We start from the raw sequence: 23,295 nt of genomic DNA, 5'->3' as shown, positions 1-23,295 counted from the left end.
TATAATGTGTAAATACTAAATAGATTCAAAGTTAACTATGAGTAAAAGTACGTAAAACATTATTCCATGAAACATTGTATAGAGTTCTTACTTAGGTTTGTGTCGATTTTTAAAGATTCAAGTTCTTGTTATCAGCAAGAAAGTTGTATTAAAACGTACGTGCGTGTGTGTGTGACAGTAGTGTTGATTAAAATAATGTGTGGTTAATTTTCAAAGCAACTAACTTTAAGTAGAATTGAAGTTATCTTAAACCAAAATATTTAAATAGATCTTCCCTCTGCTAATTCATTGAACTAATTAAATATGGCGAGGGAGACCAAATTATGAAATTCATGTAGATCCCATAGATAAATTAATAATTATGTTTATTTTCTTCCAGGAAAATTCTGTTAAAATATCTGAATGAAATTTCTTTTATGAATGTTCTCTTACAAGAAATACGTAAAACAATATTCAATCCGTTTCATATTAAGTAATGTTTATAAATTTAATTTTAAAATAATAAGTGTCGCTTTGTATTGTAGATAGTTGTTAAAATTTTCAGTCTTGACATTTAAATGTATTAATTAATGAAAAAAATAAATATAATGTAATTACTTTTTAATATATGTAGGAAAAAAACACTTTAAACAACACTTATAAGAACCAACAGTTTAGGGAAGCTTTTGAAACAATAATTTAGCTAACAGTGTAGCTAGCCACACAAAAAGTTACCTACCAAAGAGAAAATAATTTCATAAATAAGTTAGCTACAAAAAACCAATTTAATATAAAGCTTTATATCCAATTCGTAGAACTGAACCATATTGCACACATTTATACTCATAATAATAGTATATTCTTCAAACAAATTTAGCTTTTGGTATTCCCCAATGATATGGTAGGTTCTTTGATTGATTATATCATATACAATTTTACAACCCCAAACAAATTCAAATACCAATTAGAGAAGTTTCTTAAAACTTAAAAATAGTTTGTTACACACAAAATACCAAAAAAAAAAGGATTTAAAATAGGAAAAAGAAAAAAGAGAATAAAAGACAAGAGGTTTCAAAACAAAAGCCACTGCACTTCCTCTTCAGTGCTTCAAGCAAAGATGCTGAGCGGACCGGTCTTTGCTGAAGCGTCTATACCATTTTCACCATTCCTGATTCCGGTTATCCACGTCCTACAAATACCAAACCGAAATCGGTATTCGAATCGCTACATTGAAAAATCAAACCGTGTAATCAAACATGCTTGTAAAAAGACTTACTTTCTCACGCTGTCGCCACCAATATCCATCTTGATCGTTAGCCGTTTCGTCGCTCTCATGAAATCGCTGCAAAATTTTGAAAACCGGCAATTCAATCACCGAGGAAAAATTCGAAAACTAAACCGTTATCCGAAAGAGTTACTTTAAGAGCTTTTTAGTTACCTAAAAGGTTCATCTCCAATGCGTTTGGTCACATTATTTGCGTCCTGGTACACAACATGGGTCAACAAATCCAACCTCTCTTCGATATGAAACATCTCGGCTAATTTCCGGTACAATTCTTGGTACGAGCCAATAACCGAAAGATCGAGCGTGCGTCCAACATCCTCAGACTCCATGAAAACTTTACAATGACCCGTTTCAAGTCCCTGGAAACCATAATTCCAAGTTAACCCACGAGCCGCGGAACCTTTCTCCTCCCGCGCTTCGGCCTCTTCTTCCAAAGACCGTTTCCGGTTCATAACTTGCTGTTCGGTTAAAATAGGTTGACCAAACAACAAAAACTGATGAGTCTTAACCGAACCACCAGACTTCTTCTTATCCTGAACCATACCAGGATTCCCCATAGTTAAAGAACACGAAATGTTATTACCATTCTCCATATCCCTACCCTGACGAGACACTATACTATCATAATGATGCCTCGGGTTAAAACCGGATAGAAACATCGCCGGAGACTGTAACTTATTGTTACCGGAGTAACTACTAAGATTGAGATCAGACAACAAAGACGGAGATGGTGATCCGAAGAGTTGTTGAGCTTGAGCTTGCCTGGCTCCCTGTATCCCTGCAGGAGCATTATTGTTGTCGTTTGACAGATAACACACGGATTCGCCAGCGCCATTGCTGGCGAATCCCGGGGAGAAAATCGGGAATTTAGTACCGTCGAAAGGGAATTCAAACGGCTGCGGCATCCTAATCTTCTTCCTTGGTGAGAAAGGAGATAAATGAATCGCAGGCATGTTTGATACCAATTCCACTAACCATGGACTAACCCGTTTCACATTTTGTAACAAATCCGGTTCGTCCCACGCTACCTATACAACCACCAAACCAATCCTAATGATTTCAAAAATGTGAACTTTTTGTTATAAAGGAAGAGACTTTAGAGTATAAAACGAACCTGGAGGAGACGCCAAGGTGAATTAGGCCAACGAATTGGGTCAGCGACTTGAACAGCAGAGACAGTACCCATGAACCAACTGATTCTTGAAGAGTCCTCTGTTTCAAACGCCATTTTAAAACGCATACCACTACACCATCTTATCCTCATTGCTGATCTTACATCAGCTGCTTTAACACAAAACTCCGGGGTGCTAGCGCGTGGGTAATAAACTACCTCAAACGCTTGTCCACACGCTGCACGCGCCACCGCTTCAGCTACTGCTTCTACTCTTACCCTCCCTGCAGCCGCGGTGTTTCCCTCGTTGCGTTTCATCATCATTAGCTTTGACGTTGTTGTTGTTGTTGTTTCGTCGTCACGGAGGAAACCGGAGAAGCCGGGGTAAGGATTGTTGTCGGATGCTAAGCCGTTAGATCCGAGTCCTCCGCGTTTAGCGCGGCGGATTCCGACGCAGAGGTCGCCGGATTCAGAACGGAGGAAAACGATTGAGTCGCCGGCGATTAGTTTTTTCTGGTTAACGAACGTGCTCCAGCCGGTGGTTAAGAGATGACGGCGAGGTGTTCCTCTGTAAATATGCCGGAATTTCCAAGTCTCGCCGTGGATATCTTTAGCAATCACGGTTTGTACAGGCGGCTCCGCCGTGTAATCAAGCCGCGGGAAAATCGTCTCGGCGCAGTAACGAGGAACGGAGAAACCGCCGCCGTTGTTAGCATCAGACTGCGTTAACGTTTTAGCGAACGACGCGGGCTTCTCGTTACCGTTAACGTTAACGTCAGAAGGAGGAGGGGTGAGACCCAAAACGGCGTCGTTGTCGAGATCCAAGTCGTTACCAGGTAATGGCAAAAGCGTGATTTTGGAGAAGACTTCGTCGGTCTCAGCGTCGGCGAGGAACTTGACGGAGACGACGCGGCAGAGGATGAGAGGAGGTACGCGCGGCGCGTGGAAATCAGGAGGAGCGTGAGCGTGTTCAGTATGGCCTTGAGCGAAGTAAAAAACAGTTGAATTGACTGAAGGGATTTGAACCATTGATCCTGCACAAGCATGCCATAGTTGTGGATCCAAGCTTTTCTCTTGCTCCATGTTTAGAACAAAAATTCAAACGAAGGAGACGAAGTTTTGTAATCTCAAGTTTGTTTACTCTGAAGAAAGATCAATCCTTTGTTAAGTTTTGTACTCAAAGACAAGAACTTTAAAGGATTCAGAAACAGAGAAGACGAAACAGAGAGAGAGAGAGAGAAAGACAAGAACCGTTTCAGGGGAAATAGAGAAAGCGAAGTGAAAGAGAGAGAGAGAGAGAGAGAGAGAGAGAGAGAGAGAGAGAGAGAGATTTGGTGAGTTTAAAAAGTGAGTAAATTTGCAGAGGAAACAGTAAAGTTTCGTCTTTTTTTTGGTTTCTCACTTCAAAAGAGGTATCATAGTGAAGGGGGAAAAAAAGCTTTAATGGCCGATCAGATCGTAGAAGAAGAAGAAGAAAGAGAGAGAGAAGAGAGAAGTTATAATCAGGTACGGACAAGACCACTATAATTTATAAACACTTTTGTTATGTTTTCTCTTTAGTAAATGATGTATACAGAAACAAGAACCAAACAAACCAGAGAGATTATCTCAAACACAAACTTTATAACTCTTTTATTTATTTATATTTTTATATATAGGAGTATAAAACTTTATTTTTTTATTTATTTTTTTTGATTAAAACTTGCAACTAACTTGTTTGTTTCATTTGTAATCAGGTCCAAGAACAAGTGAGTATTTTTTAATTATAATTATAATAAACAAAAAATTAGCAATTTATCGTATCACGAGCCGCGATATATTGAGTCACCAACAAATTTTTAATTTTTGTTACTCAGAAAAATCAGAAACCATTCTTGACCAGTCACAAACCTAACCACGGTTACTTAAATCCATTTTACTATCAGCTAATTGTGTGTTTTTTTTTTACTTTCTGGAGTATAAAGTTAAATTCAGAAATATATCTCTTTTTACTTCTTTTTCTCTTTCTTTTTTTTCTTTTTTTCTTTTGCCCGTCGGTGAAAGTTGGGTTTCATTTACACGATTGTGGTGTATATCGTATATAAAAGAAAAATGATAGGTTAAAACTTAAACCCATGGTAAATGCAAATTTGTAAGACGTAAAATGAACAGTACTACACTGGGTAAAAAGTAAAAACTAAATATTCAACTCATACAAATATTTATTATTATTTTTTTAAAGAGATAAATAAATATATATTTTTTGTATTTTTCCCACAATTCTTTTTTAAATAGTTGACTCTTTTTTTTTTTTTTTGACCTCGACTCTTATAAAGAAGAAAATTTTAACTTTGGAAGAAAAAAATAAAAAGGAGTTTGTGGTATGGTAAATGACGTCATAAATAAATATAAATAAATAACGTACGTACGTGGGAGTAGGGAGGGGTTGACCCGAGAGATGAAAACGCGGCAGTTAAAAAGGGATCGGAGTTAAAGAAGAGTGAGTTCGGTTGTGTTTTGTCGGGTCAACATTGTCCAATTATAATCTGACACGACTTACCCAACTCATCCGTATTTTGGTCCTTTTTTCTTTTTTTTTTGAATGGTAAATATTTTGTTGTTGATGTTGTTGTCGTCGTTCTTGCTTTTTTATAGTTTTTTTTCTTTTTAATACTTGGTTATCATTAGAAACTAGTTCCTAAAATCTAGAAATATCTGTTTATTTTTTTTTTCCCGTTGTCCATTTTAGTTCGAAATATAACAAACTTGAAAGTAAAAAAAAAAACAAAAAAGGAAATACAATATTTGGGTTCATTTGAGAGGTGAAAGTTTTCAATTACTCCTTATTAGCTTAACCAAATAAAAATAGAATAATATATTACGTAATATTATATTTAAAAAATAAAATTAGAAAAACAAACAGGAAACCAAAATTTTGTTTGCTGTTTAAAATTTATTTTAATTAAAATCATTTTCGATTAATTATGTTTTTATCTTAACTTAAATTTATAAAGTTAAAATAGGCAAAAAAAATTTTGGTCTACTACGACAAATTATATGTGAAAAAGTTTATCTGAATAGAAGCCACATTCAACCAATTCATACGTACTTGGTTTGTTTGTTTTTTTTTTTTTTTTTTTTGTCGTCATACGTACTTGGTTTATGAGTTCTCTTCTCGCTGATCCCTAATTACAATATTTAGAATTGTGAGAAACAATTTTCGTATGTATGTGTTGAATTTACTACTCTCTCCTTTTTTTTTTTGTTAACCAATTTACTACTCTCTTAACTATATACAACTCTAAAACAGACGAACTTAAGTAAAGAGATAGGACTATATTAACTTCTATTGACCTTTTATGAAACAGAAGTAACCAATTCTTTTTGTCGACTTGTGGTGTTTCAAGAGAAAAATCACATGACTATTCTAACATACAAATTGTAAAAATATACTTGTGTAAGTTCGTTGTCAAAGAATGAGCAAACAAGGTTGAAAAAAATAGGAGCAAAAAACCAAAAAATAGTTAATAGAGAATAAATGGACCAGGAGATAAGAAAAAACAAAAATAATAATTAATGCATGACTTCTGAAAAAAAAAACACACATAAAATCATCGACAAAACTCACAGTTTCTTTGTCTTTCAAATGTGTTTCAGCCATATACTTCTTGAGAACAGCTTATCTCGACTTCATGTAAATGTATATATAAAATAAAATTTTCATATATATTTAATATGTGGAATTGACATGCATGGATAGAAAGAAGCAAACACAAAATTAGAATGGTAAATAATGTGTTGGTTGGTTGTCTTGCATTATGATTTATGAAATGGTCCATTGGTCCTAAATGTCCTATGACTCCTATCCTATATATATTCAACTTATATATATATATATATATATATATATAATAATAAAGTACTTTACCCAAACTCTATTAACATTAGCTTTCCTGATCTATATACTATACTTAATAGTCTTCTTAATTTTGTAGATTGTCTATGCAGAATTTTTTTCTTTTAGTTTCATAATCTTTAATCACACATATAACAACATAATAGTTTTTCTTTCACATTCACAGTTTGTTCTAATGTAAATAATTTTTTTCTAGGAATAATGCAAAAATATTATGAAGATATTTGTGTTTAAGAATTATCTCACAAAAAGGTTTGACTTGTATGTATACTTATGTGACTTAAAACTATTATACCAAGTTTACCATATCAAAAATGGCATGCATGAGCTTGGTGTCATACTCTTCCTATGGAAAAACATAAATCTATTAGTATTTTGAGTTTATATATATTCATGTTAGAATGGTTATGTCATGTGATCTATTGGGCTGCTATTACCATCAAAGTGCATACGTCAAAGCTAGTAAACCCGAAGTCATCTGTATATAATTTCACAATCTAATTATGATGTCTGTATGATCTAAGTTCCTAACATGTCTTTATGTAAAGAGAGAGAGAGATGGATGAAAGACATGGGAGATGTGACAAAAGGGAAGATGGGTGTGTGTGTGTAGTTAAGTTGTTGTGTCACTGTCCGCCAAACCTTCCAAATCAGACAGAAGCGTCACTGCTCAGACAACCAAACCAAACCACCCAAACGTCTCTTTCCATGTTTCACCGTCAACTGCTTAATTCCACCTTATTAATTAACTCCTCCTTCTCCCTTATTATTATGAAATTTTATTTTTATTTTTTCAAAACCCTTATTTGGTCAACAAAATCCCATAAGAAACAAAAGTTTATGTTTGTGATAAAATTGGGATATATTGGAAAAACCCATCCCCTAAATGATTAGCCCTTTCGTGGATTATGTTTTTTTTCTTTTTGCTAAATGAAAACAATGAGACATATCAAATCAAAGAATTTAAGCTATTAAACTATGCATATGAGACGATTACACGAAACTGCATGTGCATAATCTTGACATCTGTTTTTGTTTGTTGAACCTTTCTATGATAAGGTTTAGAAATAGATATTATTTTTATTTTCTAATGGTAACCACAAAGCTTTTCTATATAGTTTCATATCTTAAGAATAGTGCTCGTGAGATATTTGTCCTCACCTGCAAAGAGCAAACATGATCGATGCGTATATTCACCAACAAAATAGCATATATTTATATAATTTGGGAAAATTCTACTCTAAATTACATCTCATTCAATTATAACATTATGGATAAATTTTTAATTATGCCAAATATGTGATCTTTTTCTTTAGTGTTTTTCTTTCCAAAAATTAAATTGAAATGCTTGATTGACTTAAAGCGTTTTACTAGTAAATATAGTGAATTTGGAAGCCTTCCTAAATATTAGAACGAACATGATCAAGTAAATATATAAATTTCTGGCCACACAAACATCAATAATCCAACCAAAAAAAAAACCATTTTAATCTAATGGCATCAAGTAATAATATACTTATAGTCACTGAAACATTAGGTGGTCTTAGTTCAAAACTTCAAATGAAAATTTCTGACAATATTTTGTGGTCAAACTTTTAGATATTACAAATTTGGATATATCCTTACTATTATTTTAAATTTAAATTTGAATATATTCTTAATAATATTGGACCATTCTCTTATATATACATATTTTAAATTAATCTATTAAATAATTTGTGTTTGCAATAATTTATCTCTTATCATTTAGAAATTTACCGTTATATTCTCCAAACTCTATCAATTTATCTTTTTATCATTTAAAATCATCCAATTTGATAATTTTTGTATAGAAGAAACTGTTATAAAAGAAAAAAAAAAAGAACAACAAATGGCTTATTATTAAATAAGTGGGCCAAAACAAAAAAAGGGTTTGGGCCCAAACGAAAAGGACGTAGCGAGACTATATTGCGCCTGACGCGCATTAAAAATACACACTGTTGACAAAACACGTTAACTTACGCTCGTGACAGCTAAAGACAACTAAACTTTATAAGTAAAAAAACACTTTATACGAAAGGGTTGACCTGTTTTAGTTGCTGAGCTGGCATATAGTGATTTGTACACGTGGCATCATCATGACGGCTTTGCTTTTGTCTCCCACGTTAAGTCCTTTATAAGCTGAAACATGATTGGCCAACTGATTCCATTTATATACTTATTTCTTTAGATTTTTTTTTTTTTCTTTTTTGTTAAAATTAATTAAATCTCTTTGGTTTATTATTTTTTTTTTGTTTCAACTAAAGATTGGTTAAGAGATTCTTTAGTCTCTTTTAATATTAAGAAATGGTACAAGATTCTTTCTTTCATACTTGTTTTTTTTCAATTTCAAAACTATGTTTATGTATGAGTTAATGAATATTAGAAAATTTGTTTGGTCTACAACATATATTAAGAAATGAGGTTCTTAAGTGATATCCATATAGTGTATTTGAATACAAGTTGATATAATATATTTAAAAAATAAAAATTCATGAAGATTTTTTTTTATCTTATACTCTTTTTATTTGTATCAAAACTATTTTGTGACGAAAGTATTATTTCATGGGAATTTTATGTATTATGCCATTTTGGAAACTCAAAATTGTGGAAGTGCCATTATCAATAATGTCTTTTAAAACATGCCACAATAATAGGTGATTGGACAATTTTGCCCTCAACTTTAAAGTGTGAAAGGTTAGTTTCTTTTTGTTTAAAAATAGCATGGATGTGACATTGTTTGGAGTGCCAGTGAGCATTAATTGCTTGGAATGTAGACTAAAATTATGTCGGTAATAGTCGATAGACAATTTATACAATGATGTAAATAAAGTTTTATATGATAGACAAAATAATAAAATATATCTCGTCCATCGAAAGCTTACTTTGACAGTTCCGAGAGATTTCTCCATTACATGTCTTCTGACGCGGGGTGAGTAGGCTATTGTACTATGGCAAGGATTGCATAAGTTTTCTTAAACTGGCGAAGAACAAACAAAAATAGATAAGTAGTAAATGCTATATATGGACAATTGTATTTATGGACATGATATGTGCAGTAGATCTAATCCATCGAAACTTAAGAACAATTTTTCTAGACATGTCATGGGACATTTTTTTGTTCATCCATCTAATATATGTATTATAGACAAGTTTGTTTATGAAAAATTTGGACTTAGTTTGCTATATACGTATGATAGACAATAAATTAGGAAACAAAAATGGATATAGTCCACTGGATCTAGTCTACCGAATTTGGTCCACTGGATCTAGTCTACCGGATCTAGTCCACCAGATCTACAAATGTGAGATCCAAAGTGTAAACCTCGATGGATCGTAAATGAAGTCTTCAATAGATGCATTACTTATTTCATCCTTTGATCAATCAGTTGTGGTTTCAGAAGATTTGTAAAGTGGACAAGTTTAGTCTATCGGTTCCGATTCATCAGATCTGGTCCATTAAAAGAAAAAAAAAACGTGGCTGGGAAATTGATTTGGTCACCAACGTGAACCACATACCTACCTAGAGTGAAATCATCGTTGTTCATCGTTGTGATTGAAACAATTTCTTCCTCAAAGCCTTTTATCCTCCATTAGATTTTACCACTGATATAAAAAAAAATTGAAAAGAGAGAGATGAAGGTTTTGAGGAAAAGGAAATCCACAGGGAGAGAGAGAGAAAATGCAGGAGATGTGGAAAGAGAAAAATAAATAATATTTTATTGGTTTTTTGGTGTGAATTAAAGAAGGGTAAAAACGTTTTTTATTTTTGTTTTGTGGCAGGCGGGAGAAGAAATTGTTGAAAGTGGCAATGCTTAAAATATTTAGTACTGTTTAGGGCATAGCCCACAATTTTCTCTATAATGTATTTAAGTGCGAGTTGATATAATGTATATGAGAAAAAAAAAAGTAAAAGAAAGGTTTAGTAGTCTATTAGCTCTCAAACAATGATGGATGATAAGAAAAAATACAAAAATAATTGAAGATAAGTTGGGTCATAATAATTTTTGATGTTTTTTTTTTTTGTACCAATGATGTTTTTGTTTTCACTCAACTCTTAAATGATTTTGTTTTTGTCCATTAATAAGTTAAGAATTATTGAAAAACAATAAAATAAAAAGAATTTGGATGAGGACAAATGAGAGAAGAGACGTAAGTGGGGGTTAGAAGGGGACCTACGAAGAAGAGAAAAGACAACGAAGTCTGAGGAATCTGTGTCGTTATGTCTTCAGATTCAGATGACACCTTCTCTGTTTCACTTTTTGTCTTTTTCTCTCTTTTTAAAAAAAAAAAAAAAACATGTAACTTATTATTAATATTCAAAATACAGATGATTTTCACCATCTACTACTACTACACGAATGGGATAGAAACTATATAATACAAAGGAATGTTCTGATGATGATGCCGTTTTGTGGATTTAGTCTTATTCGCTAACGGATGATGAAATTATGAATCCTTCTTTCGGATGTGAATCTTATACTGGCTGAATACGTTTGTTGAGATTTCAGGATTTAAATCGTATAATTGAATTTTCACCTACGTTGATATCTACCGATGATTATGCAACAGTTAAAATACTCAAATACCAAACCACAAAGGTTAATTTTTGTGAAGAGTAAATTTAACTGTTGCATAATCATCTCTAGATATCAAAAGTTAAACTGAATTGTTGTAAAGAGTAAATTTTATATTTTTCCTTCTAAATTTATTGATATCAAACAAAGATTACAAAGTCAATATACAGAACTTTCGAAAACAAATTAGTATATAAACATATATATGTGCGATACAATATAACAAGTGAATTTCACTATGTTTTTGACATATATGTCTTAGACTATGTTTAATGATGGGTCCTTAGCCTTAAAATTTTGTTAAAAAAGCTAAGATAGCCTTAAAATTTTGTTAAGAGAAGATAATTTTCAAAATACAGATGATTTGGCACAAGAAAAGCTAAAGTTATACCAGCGTAGTTAAAGACCTAAGACCATCATTATTGGGGGGATCTTAGCCTCTAAGATCCCCCCAATAATGATGCCCTAAGACACTTTTCTTAACTAAACAGACAAATTATCAAAATAAGAACAAATAAACTATAGAATTAATGTATGGAAAATAGCGTTTATTTAACTATAAAATCAATGTATCAGAATTCTAAGACATAATTTTTATACCAGCGTAGATAGGCAGGCCTAATCTAGTGTTTAATATAAGCTTTAGTTATATCGTGTACTAATTTTTCCTAAATAAGTTTAATAATTCTATAAAAAATAACGACATCGAGAAAATGATGGTACTAAACAAGCGGAAAGACAAAAATAAGCGTTGATTAATTAGAAACTCATAGACCAAACTCATTTGGTCTGCTGAAGTTACAAATTTTGCTTTAAAGCCCTGTTTTAGTCTCAACCTATGCTCTGATCTTTCTGGTATCAAATTGGCCTTCATCTTTCCTTCTCATCTCTATGATCTTTCTGTGCGAATTTGAATGCACGGCTGGGATGAAAGTCGGGCTTGATGCTGGACGGTATTCCGGAACAAGACGGCCTGATCTGAACCGGACTCCGCAAGCGTTGCAGAGGGTGTTACGCCCATGGGGTCCTTCTCTCCACTGCGGGGTCCTTGTTGTCTCGCAATGAGTGCATTTCCTGACTGTCCCATCTGAGTTAAATAGTTCTGGACTGTAAGAGCTCGGCTGGGGAGGACGACTCTTGATCTTCTTCCGTTTCTTGGCAGAATTCTCAGAAGAGAGGTAAGTTTCAGATTCTGATTCATCCGGAACAAACTGCTGAGACATCTCTGCTCCAAGTGTCTGGAAGAATTTAAGCGTTGTGGGGCGTCTGCGCTTGCTTCTGATGCCTTTCTTAAGAAAGGCCAGTCTCTCAATTCTGTTTTGGTTTTGGGACAAGAGGGAACCATTGGTGCTCTCGACAACTGAGACTGGGCTTGAACTCTGGAATAGTTTCGAGACTTTGACATCAGGAGGGGAACCATCAACAGTAGATGAGACATCCGAAGAACTCGACTGCTTCTGCACGCTCGAAGTCAATCAAAGTCAACGAATCTAAATTCAGAAACATATTCAATGCATCCTAAGAGTATTCATGGTAAAAAGAAGACATGATCTTCATCAGTTTCTCTCCTTACAAAACAAGATCTTCTGATATGCTGCCAATTATGGTATCTCTCCCTAAAGTTAAGTGAGAAACAAAGAAGATTTCTTCAGAACAAAGAAGAGTGCCATAAGAAAAGTATACAAACAAAACAAGCATGAGCATGGTTCCACGTAGATCAACATAATTCTATATCAGATTGACAATGATACTATGCCTAATCCTTCTTGTGCTACATAGACATACAAACCAATAAATTTAGAAAACAGTTTCTCCTTTGTTCCTCACAAGTAAACTAACCAAAGCAACTTAGTGTTTTGTTGAAGAGAGCAAGAGAACCCTAAAATCTTCCATGCCACAGTCCCTAAACAACCACATAAACACTCAACGCACTTCCCTATCTAACCAATTCCTACATATATACTAGCTGCTGAGTTGGCAAATATTCCTCTCCATGGGAATTTGGCACAAGAAAAGCTAAAGTTAAAGATCAATTTCAGTAAAAAGACACTGCACAGTCCTTTTCTCATATACATAAATTCAGTAAAAAGCTATGGAAGCTTATTTTCAATAGAATGGGTGATATACATGCTAACCAATTTCCTAGTTTTTGTGATCGTGTGAATAATCGAGTAACTTAAAACAACCTGAAGCTTGAATCCAAAAGAATTGACATGTTGCGGCGTACCAAAATTTCTTCCTAATGCAGATGTGGGATGTGAAATCAAGTAGCATAAATGATGCAAAGTGAATTCCCTTTTTCTTGCATTTTCTAACCTTATGCGGTAAAATTGATATCAAGCTTGGATATGAAAGTACCATTATGTAACAATTTTCCTAAATCAAAGATTTGTATGCTGTTAAATGTGGCATAGTACACACTTTTTTAACCTACATGCAAAATCAAGCATGTTAAGGCCTGAAACCAGAGAGAATCATTATGTTATATACTACACGCCTATGCCCCAATCAGTGTTACATCGCAAACATGAGCTGTGAATGAGTAAATAATCTGTCAAGTAATACACATAGATGATGTATATAAGCGTCACTTCTATTTACATGCTTTCTTTAACAAAATATGGTCGGAAGGCAAAATCTAAAGATATTGCAAATGACAGTTATGGAGATTGCATAGATAATCTATCAAGTGAGATGCTTAATTAAATGTGTACAAGCCTAAGAACTCACCACAATGGGTACCGTCTTCTGGACTCGCACACGCTGTCCCTTGCAAGTAAACTCAGATGACATACTCGTTAGGACATCCATTGGTGGAGGCCCAAGGTTTTGAAACCCAGCTTTCCAATCTTCCTCATCATCAGCGGTTTCGATGTCTTCAAGGGGAAAATCATCTATATGCTCAATGAGATTATCGAAGAAATTATCCGCTAAACCCTTGAAGTCCTCTTCAGGTAACCATGTACCGTCATTCATTTGTCACTCACTGCCCAAAAACCCATAGACAGCAAGATAAGTGTAAGTAAGCCAAGCCAAGCCAAGCCAAGTCAGAGATACTGAAACGATTTCAATTGAATAAAATTCAATCTCCATTAGAGCTCACTCAGTATGCTGACTCAATACTCAATAGAGGGCAACACTAAATCAAAATTCAGAACAGAAATGGCAAAAAAGATTTCATTTTTAATTTCCTCAGAACAGAAAAATCACAACTTTCTAATTCCCTCTTACATAAAAAGATTACATTTTTTTCATATTCATCCCATCATTTGAATTCAAACCCATTTCGAGGGCAATCTCAGCTTTAACACTTTAAGGTCACAAAACAACAAAACACAAGATACAGAAGAATCACAAACGAAGAACGAATCATCTTCTTTCACATTTGTACAGTCTCATACTCCAAAAACAAAGAATCACACACAACAGAGACCAATTGAGAAAAATGGAATAGAAAAGAGAGTGAGAGAGAGAGAGACGCCACGAACCTTCTTCCGATACAGTAGCTGACTCTATACAGAACGCATTCCCCAAGCTTACGAGCAAGAGAGGGAGAGAGAGAGAGAGAGAAACTAATTTGTCCCAAATTGGGGATTTAGGGATTTCAAGTGTGTCATCTTTGACTTTACCAATCAACTTTTATTTGGGAAAAATAAGTTTCCAAATTTCTATATTTCTAAGAAGATGTATTTCACTTTTAGAGAATGTTTTAAAAAATTATTATTTTTTGATACATAAAAGGAATTAACTTTTGTAATTTTTTTACAGTTGTAGGAAACTGAGACAATGATTATTTTTGGAAGGATTTCTATTCAGAGGATTGTATAAAGCATTGCATTTAAGAAAAAAAAATGTATTTTGTATAATATTATACTTTTTGTTACTAGAAAAAAATATATTATTATCAGAACTTATCATAACGTTGAGATTTTGTACCAATGATATAGGTTCTAGAAAATTTGAACCTACTCATGTTTTATCACAATCTGTTTAAGTGATAAATAAATAAAAATATCTTACTTACAATAGTAGTTTTACTGTCTTTTTGTAACAGCAAAAAATACAGAATACCGTACTTTAATGAATGGATATTTTAAAAATAAACTTTAATTTAGTCCTTTTTATTGTTGTTGGGAAATGGTATTTTATTATTGAAAACTATATTAATTAAATAATAAATAAGTATTTAAGGAAAAATTGACTAGAATTTAAATATAATCTGAGATTTTGTCTTAGGTTTTATAAATGATATGAGTTGAGATTACATGACTAAGGTGATACTAATGTTTTTGATGCTACTAATTTTACTGTTTTCTCTTTTACAATAAAAGTTAACAAGCGATGGTAATAATATTTTTAATACTAAAAAAAATCGTCCAAGGGATGTAATAAATAAAAAAAACAAATATCATTTGCTTAGACGACTTTAATAAAATTAAGGTTAATTTTGATTAATGAACTTAATATTTGTTGACCAAAAAAAGAAGAACTTAGTATTCCTAGCAAAACGGATTTCATTAGCATACCAATTACGTAATTGAAAACGAAAAAAAAATATAGAAAAAATTATTTTTACAATGAATAAGGCTTACAGTTTGTAAAATTAGGTTAAATCAGGTGTTGTTTGATTTAAGGCATTTTTAGTTCCACTCTATATTTCATCTAAAATTCTATTATGGAGATCTTACCCAACTTAACCTATATTTTACTCTAAGATCGAGGAAATGATAAGATTATCCTATATTTAGAGTAAATCCATTTTAGATTGATGCAATATAGATAAATTTTACTTTATTTTAGAATAAAAATAGAAAAAAATATTAGAGATGGTTTAAGATTAAAAAAAGATGTTATACACTATATTTCTATAGTTCAAGGAAATCTTGTGGAAGAGTTTCAAAAAAAAAAAAAAAACCTTATATAGACATATATATAATATATGAGTCGTTTCACACTCTTAAAGAGACTTGGAGGAGGATATAAAATAAGAAAACAAAGTTGCTTTTTCCACAATTAGAGTGTATATGAATCTCGTTAGGGGAGTAATAATAATAGCTTACAACTACAATAAAGCCCACTAATTAATGGTGACAAGTTGTTGAAGAAGATAGATGTATTTATAGTAGGAGTACTTGGTGAGTGTTTGTCACTGTTTTAACATTTGGTGATGACTTTGTTTGTGAGTTTCTGTTTTCAATTTTTTTCCATTTCTAGGTTTCATCAACAACTAAAAAACAATGAAAAATACTTCATATATCCAAAATTTTATTACAACAATTTCAGTTGTCTTGTGGTTTTAAAGTTTAAGCTTAGAATAGCTCAGATCTCTTCTATAAAGCATTGTTGTGTGATAATGAAGTAGATGACACTGAAAAATATAATAGTATGGTTGCTTCTCCAACATAGCTAAACAAGAAAGAAAAAAAAAGTGGCATTACATCACTCTGATCCTATGCCAGGGACCAAAGCTGGTTAACAAGTCCTCTTTCTAGTGAGGACTGAGGAGATATGAAGCCGAGCATAAGGGGTGGCGTTACACTAGTCTGATAAAATTGATGTGCAACCAAACATCTTCTTTCAAACATAACCACATAATCAAACAATACTAAGACCCTAAATTTCAACAAAACTCCTAAACTCTCTGCATCAGATAAAGAAAAAGAGAAAACACTAAACCCTAGTTTTTTTTAAAGAACATCAGTCTTCCAAGAGAGAGTTAAACCAATTCTACGCATCCTCACAGTTTTGTTTTTCTCATAGACCAAATGAGTTTGGTCTGCTGAAGTTACAAATCCCTGATTTAGTCTCTATGCTCCAGAAATCATGGCACGGATCTCTCTGATGTCCTATTGGCCTTCTTCTTTCCTTCTCATCTCAATGATCTTTCTGTGCGAATTGGAATGCACGGCTGGGATGAAGGTCGGGCTTGATGCTGGACGGTATTCTGGAACAAGACGGCCTGATCTGAACCGGACTCCGCAAGCGTTGCAGAGGGTTTTACGCCCATGGGGTCCTTCTCTCCACTGCGGGGTCCTGGTTGTCTCGCAATGGGTGCATTTCCGGACAGTCCCATCTGAGTTAATTAGTTCTGGACTGTAAGAGATCGACAGAGCAGGACTCTTACGTTTCTTCTTGACAGAATTCTCTGAAGAGAGGTGAGTTTCAGATTTTGATTCATCCGGAACGAAGTGCTGAGACATCTCTGCTCCAAGTGACTTGAAGAATTTCAGCGTTGTAGGGCGTTTGCGCTTGCTTCTGATGCCTTTCACAAGAAAGGTCAGTCTCTGAATTCTGTTTTGGCTTTGGGATAAGACGGAACCATTGGTGTTCTCAAGAACTGAGACCGGGCTTGAAGACTGAAATAGCTTCGAGACTTTGACGTCAGGAGGGGAGATATCAACAGTAGAAGAGACATCGGAAGAACTCGACTGCTTCTGCAAGCATAAAGTCAATCAAAGTAAATGAATCTAAAAACAGAAATATATTCAATGCATCTAAAAAGTAAAGTAAAAGCATAAGAGTATTCATGGTAAAAAAAGAAGACATGATCTTCATCAGTTTCTCTCCTTACCTAACAGGATCAGATATGCTGAAAATTATGGTTTGTCTACCTTAAGTTAAGCGAGAAACAAAGAAGATTTCTTCAGAATGAAGAGTGCCATAAGAAAAGCATACAAACGTAACATGAAAGGTTCCACATAGATCAACAGATTTCCATATCAGTTTGACAATCATACGATGCCTAATCCTTCTTGTGGTAAATATACATACAAACCGATAGATTTAAAAAACAGTTTCTCCTTTGTTCCTCTCAAGAACAAGCATAGACACTAAAGTAACCCAAGTAACTTAGTGTTTTGTTGAAGTGATCAAGAGAACCCAAATAACTTTCCCTGCCACAAAGGCCCTAAACAACCACACAAATACTCAACACCCGTACCTATCTTACCTCATCCTATCCTGGAAAATTGATACAAGAAAAGCTAAAGTTAAAGACCTACAACACTGCACAGTCCTTTTAAATACCTTCAAATACTTAACATCTATACTCTCAGATTAATTTCTTGGTGCTTTCCTAACTGGGTAACAAAAATAGCAATTGTGTTTCAAACCCACAGAAGCATTCCGCTAATACTGACACAAAACTACTTTCCTCTTCCACAGAAGCATATAGACAAGCGTGATTCTTTGACTTTTACACACACATAATTCAGTGAAAAGCTATGGAAGCTTATATTCAATAGAATGGGTGATATATGTGCTAATCAAGTAACATAAATATATAAAGTTTGAATCCAAAATGATGCACTTTCCCAATGCAGATAAGAGTGATTCGTTTTCACGCAAATTAGCTACCACTGCTATAAAAACCAATTGATGCTAAAAAAAAGCTATCAAGCTTGGATACGAAAGTACCAAAATGTTACAACTTTCCTAAATCAAAGATTGTATGCTGTTATATACAATAAATTTAGGATTGAAACATGGTTCGTTTGCACGCAACTTAGTTAACCTAATGCAGGGAAAAGCTTATCAAGGCTTGAAACTAGAAAGAATCATTATGTTATATACTACTCGCCTATACCCAATCAGTGCGACATCGCAAACGTGAGCTATGAATGAGTAAATAATATGTCAAGTAATATGCATAGATGATGTATATAAGTGTTATCACAGTTATGGAGATTGCATAAATGTGGTCAGAAGGGTAATACTAAAGATAATGCAAATGACCGTTATGAAGATTGCGTAAATAATCTAAAAAGTGAGATGCTTAATTAAGTGAGTACAAGCCTAAGAACTCACTCACCACAATGGGGACTGTATTCTGGACTCTCACACGCTGTCCCTTGCAAGTGAACTCAGAGGGCAAACTCGTTAGCACATCCAATGGTGGAGGCCCAAGGTTTTGAAACCCGGTCTTCCAATCTTCCTCATCATCAGCGGTTTCGATGTCTTCAAGGGGAAAATCATCAATGTGCTCAATGAGATTATCAAAGAAATTATCCGCTAGACCCTTGAAGTCCTCTTCAGGCAACCAAGAAACGTTACTCATTTGTCACTCACTGCCCAAAAAAACAACATAAACATAAAGTGTAAGAAAGCCAAGCCAAGTAACATATATCATTCTCAGAGAAACTGAAACAGTTTCCATTATGTATGACTAAAAATTCAATTTCCATTAGCTCACTCAATATGTTGACTCAATAAAGAGCAATTTTTTTCAGAACAGAAATGGCAAAAGACTAGTCAAAAAGATTTCGTTTTTAATTTCCTCTTTACTATAAGAAAAATCAAAACTTTCAAATTTTCCTCTTTACATACATACAATTTTAGTCAAAAAGATTTCATTTTTTATGTTCATTTCATCATTTGAATTCAAACCCATTTCGAGAATTCGTAAGGACAATTTAGGGCACAAAAGAAAACAACAAAACAGGAGATAAAGAAGAATCAAAACGAAGAACAAATCATCTAATTCTACATTTGTACTGTCTCATAATCCAATAACAAAAAAAAAAAAAAAAACACAACAGAGATAATTGAGAAAATGGTCGAGAAAAGAGAGTGAGACAGAGACGCCAACGAACCTTCTGATATAGTAGCTGACTACACAGAACGCATTCCCCAAGCACAAGCAAGGGAGAGAGACACAAACTAATTTGTCCCAAATTGGGGATTTAGGGATTACAGAACATGAAACAGAGAGAAGGATAGAGAGAGAGAGAGAGAGAGAGAGAGAGAGAGAGAGAGGATGATGTAGTTTTTTTTTATTTTCTTTTCTTTTTGAACAAATAAAATAGGAGTACAGTAAAAAAAAAAGGAAAAATTGGTCAGAGAATCCATTGTAATTAATATCCATCAATTAATTGACTTCTAAATTATAAAACAAAATTTTCAGTTAATTATTTCTCTTGTTGTTGATATCATGGTATTTTTAAATTTTAAATATTAATTATATGATACATTAGTATTGTCAAATCTAAACAAAAATGTACCTGAACTATAATAGAATGAGATTTTTTTTATCGTATAAATTTAACATAATGATGTCATTTTATTAAAGCAATACACTAAGATAATATATTAAAGAAGTGTCGTTTGCGATAGATTTAACGTGGTCGGAATAAATTGTACGTAATAAAGTCTTTTTAGTAAATTTTTTCATAATTTTTATAAAATAATAAATCCAAACACTAAAAATAAAAAAAATTGACATAAATTTAGAAAATTTCCATAAGTATTACTTGTTGTCAGAGATTTCTTTATAAACCAAATTTTTATATCAAAATGCTGTTAACATTTATTTAATAACATTATGTATGTTATTAAGTTAATAAGTTAACAAGTTAACACACTACACATAAAATGATACAAAGAAAAATAAATTGAAATCAAATTTTTTGAAGATGATACAATAATAAAATAGAGAAAGCTATATTGTAGTAGTCTCAAAATTAAATATAGAATATGATTGTGTCGAGTAGTTTAGGTGGGAACCAAAATATCAAGCTCATGAACGGCCCACATGTCATATCAGAGATGGCTTGCTCTCTTAGATCCGATCTCATTCAATTATTGTTTTCTTCTTAGTATTATAATTATTATTACATGGATCTAATTAAAACCCTTAATTTTGTAAAGTATATTATATATATATATATATATATATTCTGTTGTTAATATTTTCCTATAAGTCAAATTAAAGATGATATGGAGAGATCACCAACGATTACTAAAGGAGATGTACAAAACAAACTTAAATGATCATGGAGTTGTTTCTTCAAAGGCAAAGTGGGTCTCTTCTCTTGCCTAAGCTTCCCACATGATGGGTTCTATTACATTTCAAGATAAGAGTTTTATCACTTTGCCAAAAAGTTTAATAATTCACCACCAAATTTTGAATAATGTTGTTCATCATTTTGATCATGTTATTGTTAACCAATGAAACGTGTTCAGCCAAATTGGTTAATGTGGCCCAAATTTGGCTATGAGACGCATATGCAACCTTAGATAAGCAAAAACAAACTTTTACAGTGGGATGATAACTTAGAGACGGAGACAGTGGTGACGATGATGATGGCGATTCGAAACCGGCTAAGAACATTCTTAACCAGAATATCTTAGGGTAAGAATTATATAGGAAAATATCTTATGTTAAACATGACAATTTCTTATGTAAATCTTACTCTTAAAATACTCTTCTTAAAGATGGTTTAAGACGATGGTGGGTTTAATATTTTTTTGGTTAAGTAACAGTTAAGCTCAGTGAATCAAAGTGAAGTGGCAAATAAATTTATTCAGAAACTGTCGGTTGGTTCAATTACTAACTGATTAAAAATCGAACACCGAATATCAAAATTCGCGGTTCGGTTAAAGATTTCAATCTAGTTTTTTTTTTATAACATTTTATTACTGAGACTTAGTATAATGTTGGATAACATTTTATTACTGAGACTTTTTTTGATAACATTTTTTTTTAATAATATATAATACTCAGTTAAAAGTCTAGCAAATAGGTATAATGCATACTAAGTAAACAATGAAATCAGAGCTTTAGATGTTTAATTTTTCTAGATTAATTGACAGAACAATCAAATGCCTAACTATCAAATTAGTATAAGTGAGTGTCATTGTAACTTTGAAACATAAAGATACGTATTACATTTGAGAAAATCCCATAAAATAATCTTAAAGGTGGCAACGACTTCCACTTTACAAACGTCACCTCATCAATTCTTCATCCTCGACTAGATTTCAAACAACACCAAAAGGCTTTTTACAAATTGATCTCGCGTGGATTAAGTTAACATAATAAAGAATTGAAATATTATTTTAATATTTTATGTAAAAAAATGATATGATCAAAATAAATCCAAAACCCATAAATTTTTTTTAAATTTATTTCTTGAAAAATGAACTTGTTAATTTAGAACAATATCTGAATAAGTGTTCATTTTAATTTTACCAATCATCCGGTCCGGTTTTGCTAACTTCCCTTTAACTTAATAAAAAAAAAGAAGACCGGACCGGACCGGACCGGACAGGACACACAAACATTAGTTGTCATAGGCGAGAACTCCAAAGTCTCTACTCAAGTTCCCAACTTAAAAAAAGCCAAAATCGATGTTAAAAGAGAGCCATCAGATATTAAATGCAAAAAACAATCGAACGGCTAAGATTCACTTAACTCTCACATCTTGTTTCCAGTAATATAAATACAAAATCCCTAAAAAATGGCGCAAACAAAATCCAAGAACAGAGCCGTCAGGTACACAAACACTCTCTCTTCTCTCTTCTCTCTTCTCTTCTTCCTTTACTCTTTCTCTATGCTACAAAGATTCTGATTACTGTGTTGTGGTTAGGTCTCGTAACCCCTCGATGATGGAGCAAGAAGAGCCATGTGAAGTGAAAGAAACAGCTTCGGTTATAGAGCCGAAAACGCCAAACCCTAATGTCCCAGATTCGATTCCGGCAACCATTGATTCTGATTCTTCTTCACTGTCCGAAGAAGAAGTAACCACACATAGAGACAGAGGAATCGTCGTTTTGTGCGAGGAATCGATGAGGATTGATTCTAATTCAATCCCAGATTTTGTTTTGGTATCTGATGAAGAGATTGTAGAGTCTATCTACCAGAATCTGTTGAGAATCATTTTCTCATTGCAGATTCAGAGTGTGGCTGCTGTCTCTGCTTCAAGTGCTGAGATTTGGTGTTTTGATGGTTGTAAGACACCACCTCCTTCTTCTAGGAGTCTTGATTCGAAGATGGGTGATGATACTTGTCCTGGAGCTCCAATGAAGCTTACTAAGATAACTAGGAGCATTGATTCTGGATTGAGAAGGAAACTGTTCTGAATCTGACATGGGTTTTTAACTGACATGAGTGTTGTTGTTGTCGTGTGACCTTGTTGTTAGCTGTAAGAGCTTTAGGGGTTTGGAAGTTTTTTTAACTCTTAGGGCTCTTGGTTTGAGTTTGTTTGTACAGTCTTCTTAGGCTTTTTATGTGTATTGCTAGCTAGGCTAGTTGTTCTTGGAGACATTCAAAGTTTCTGTTTTAGAAGAAGAAAAAAAAACCAATCCTTTTCTTTGTTTCTTGTCTGTAATTTATGTTCATGTTTCCTTCAACTTATGAACAGTGAGGAATTTTTATAATAAGTTTTTAACTTTTCCCCTTTTGAATTCATTCTTATACATGTGCATATGTTGGATACGTGAAGGGAACATCACAAAGGTAATGTATCTGTTAATATGTCAGAGCTTTACCTTTATCTGCAGAGGTAAAGAAACTAGGAAAGTGTAGTTGGGTTTGCACCTTTACTGACTGTTATGTGGAGAACTGAAATGATTGCATTCTCAGTCTAAAGGGTTTCACTGAGAGATCTTTGTTGTTGGCTATTCTAATGCAAAGATCAGGCAAATGAGTCAT

The 23,295-nt window shown here is 33.2% G+C and overlaps 4 protein-coding genes across 4 annotated transcripts; 1 reads left to right on the top strand and 3 right to left on the bottom strand.

The window, feature by feature from the left end:
- Positions 1 to 838: 838 nt before the first annotated feature.
- On the bottom strand, positions 839 to 3,871 carry LOC17889789 (auxin response factor 10). Its single transcript, XM_006293716.2, has 4 exons — positions 2,379 to 3,871; positions 1,418 to 2,292; positions 1,256 to 1,321; positions 839 to 1,168 (listed from the first exon to the last, which is right to left on the bottom strand). The coding sequence occupies exons 1-4, from the start codon at positions 3,456 to 3,458 to the stop codon at positions 1,087 to 1,089; spliced, it is 2,103 nt and encodes a 700-aa protein (XP_006293778.1). The 5' UTR covers positions 3,459 to 3,871; the 3' UTR covers positions 839 to 1,086.
- A 7,679-nt stretch (positions 3,872 to 11,550) lies between these two features.
- On the bottom strand, positions 11,551 to 14,483 carry LOC17888016 (putative GATA transcription factor 13). The gene is made up of 3 exons (XM_006294666.2): positions 14,354 to 14,483; positions 13,596 to 13,851; positions 11,551 to 12,322 (listed from the first exon to the last, which is right to left on the bottom strand). The coding sequence occupies exons 2-3, from the start codon at positions 13,839 to 13,841 to the stop codon at positions 11,702 to 11,704; spliced, it is 867 nt and encodes a 288-aa protein (XP_006294728.1). The 5' UTR covers positions 13,842 to 13,851; positions 14,354 to 14,483; the 3' UTR covers positions 11,551 to 11,701.
- A 1,768-nt stretch (positions 14,484 to 16,251) lies between these two features.
- LOC17889492 (putative GATA transcription factor 13) lies at positions 16,252 to 19,627 on the bottom strand. Its single transcript, XM_006294706.2, has 3 exons — positions 19,457 to 19,627; positions 18,676 to 18,931; positions 16,252 to 17,299 (listed from the first exon to the last, which is right to left on the bottom strand). Exons 2-3 carry the CDS (start codon positions 18,919 to 18,921, stop codon positions 16,712 to 16,714), a joined length of 834 nt encoding a protein of 277 aa, XP_006294768.1. The 5' UTR covers positions 18,922 to 18,931; positions 19,457 to 19,627; the 3' UTR covers positions 16,252 to 16,711.
- A 2,483-nt stretch (positions 19,628 to 22,110) lies between these two features.
- On the top strand, positions 22,111 to 23,041 carry LOC17887958 (cyclin-dependent protein kinase inhibitor SMR11). The gene is made up of 2 exons (XM_006295033.2): positions 22,111 to 22,137; positions 22,232 to 23,041. The coding sequence occupies exon 2, from the start codon at positions 22,248 to 22,250 to the stop codon at positions 22,722 to 22,724; it is 477 nt and encodes a 158-aa protein (XP_006295095.2). The 5' UTR covers positions 22,111 to 22,137; positions 22,232 to 22,247; the 3' UTR covers positions 22,725 to 23,041.
- The last annotated feature ends 254 nt before the right edge of the window (positions 23,042 to 23,295 follow it).

The sequence above is a fragment of the Capsella rubella genome, unplaced genomic scaffold (genome assembly GCF_000375325.1).
Source record: "Capsella rubella cultivar Monte Gargano unplaced genomic scaffold, Caprub1_0 scaffold_4, whole genome shotgun sequence".
Taxonomy (NCBI): domain Eukaryota; kingdom Viridiplantae; phylum Streptophyta; class Magnoliopsida; order Brassicales; family Brassicaceae; genus Capsella; species Capsella rubella.
Note: the sequence above shows the minus strand (reverse complement) of the source record. Positions and strands in the feature narration are given on the sequence as shown.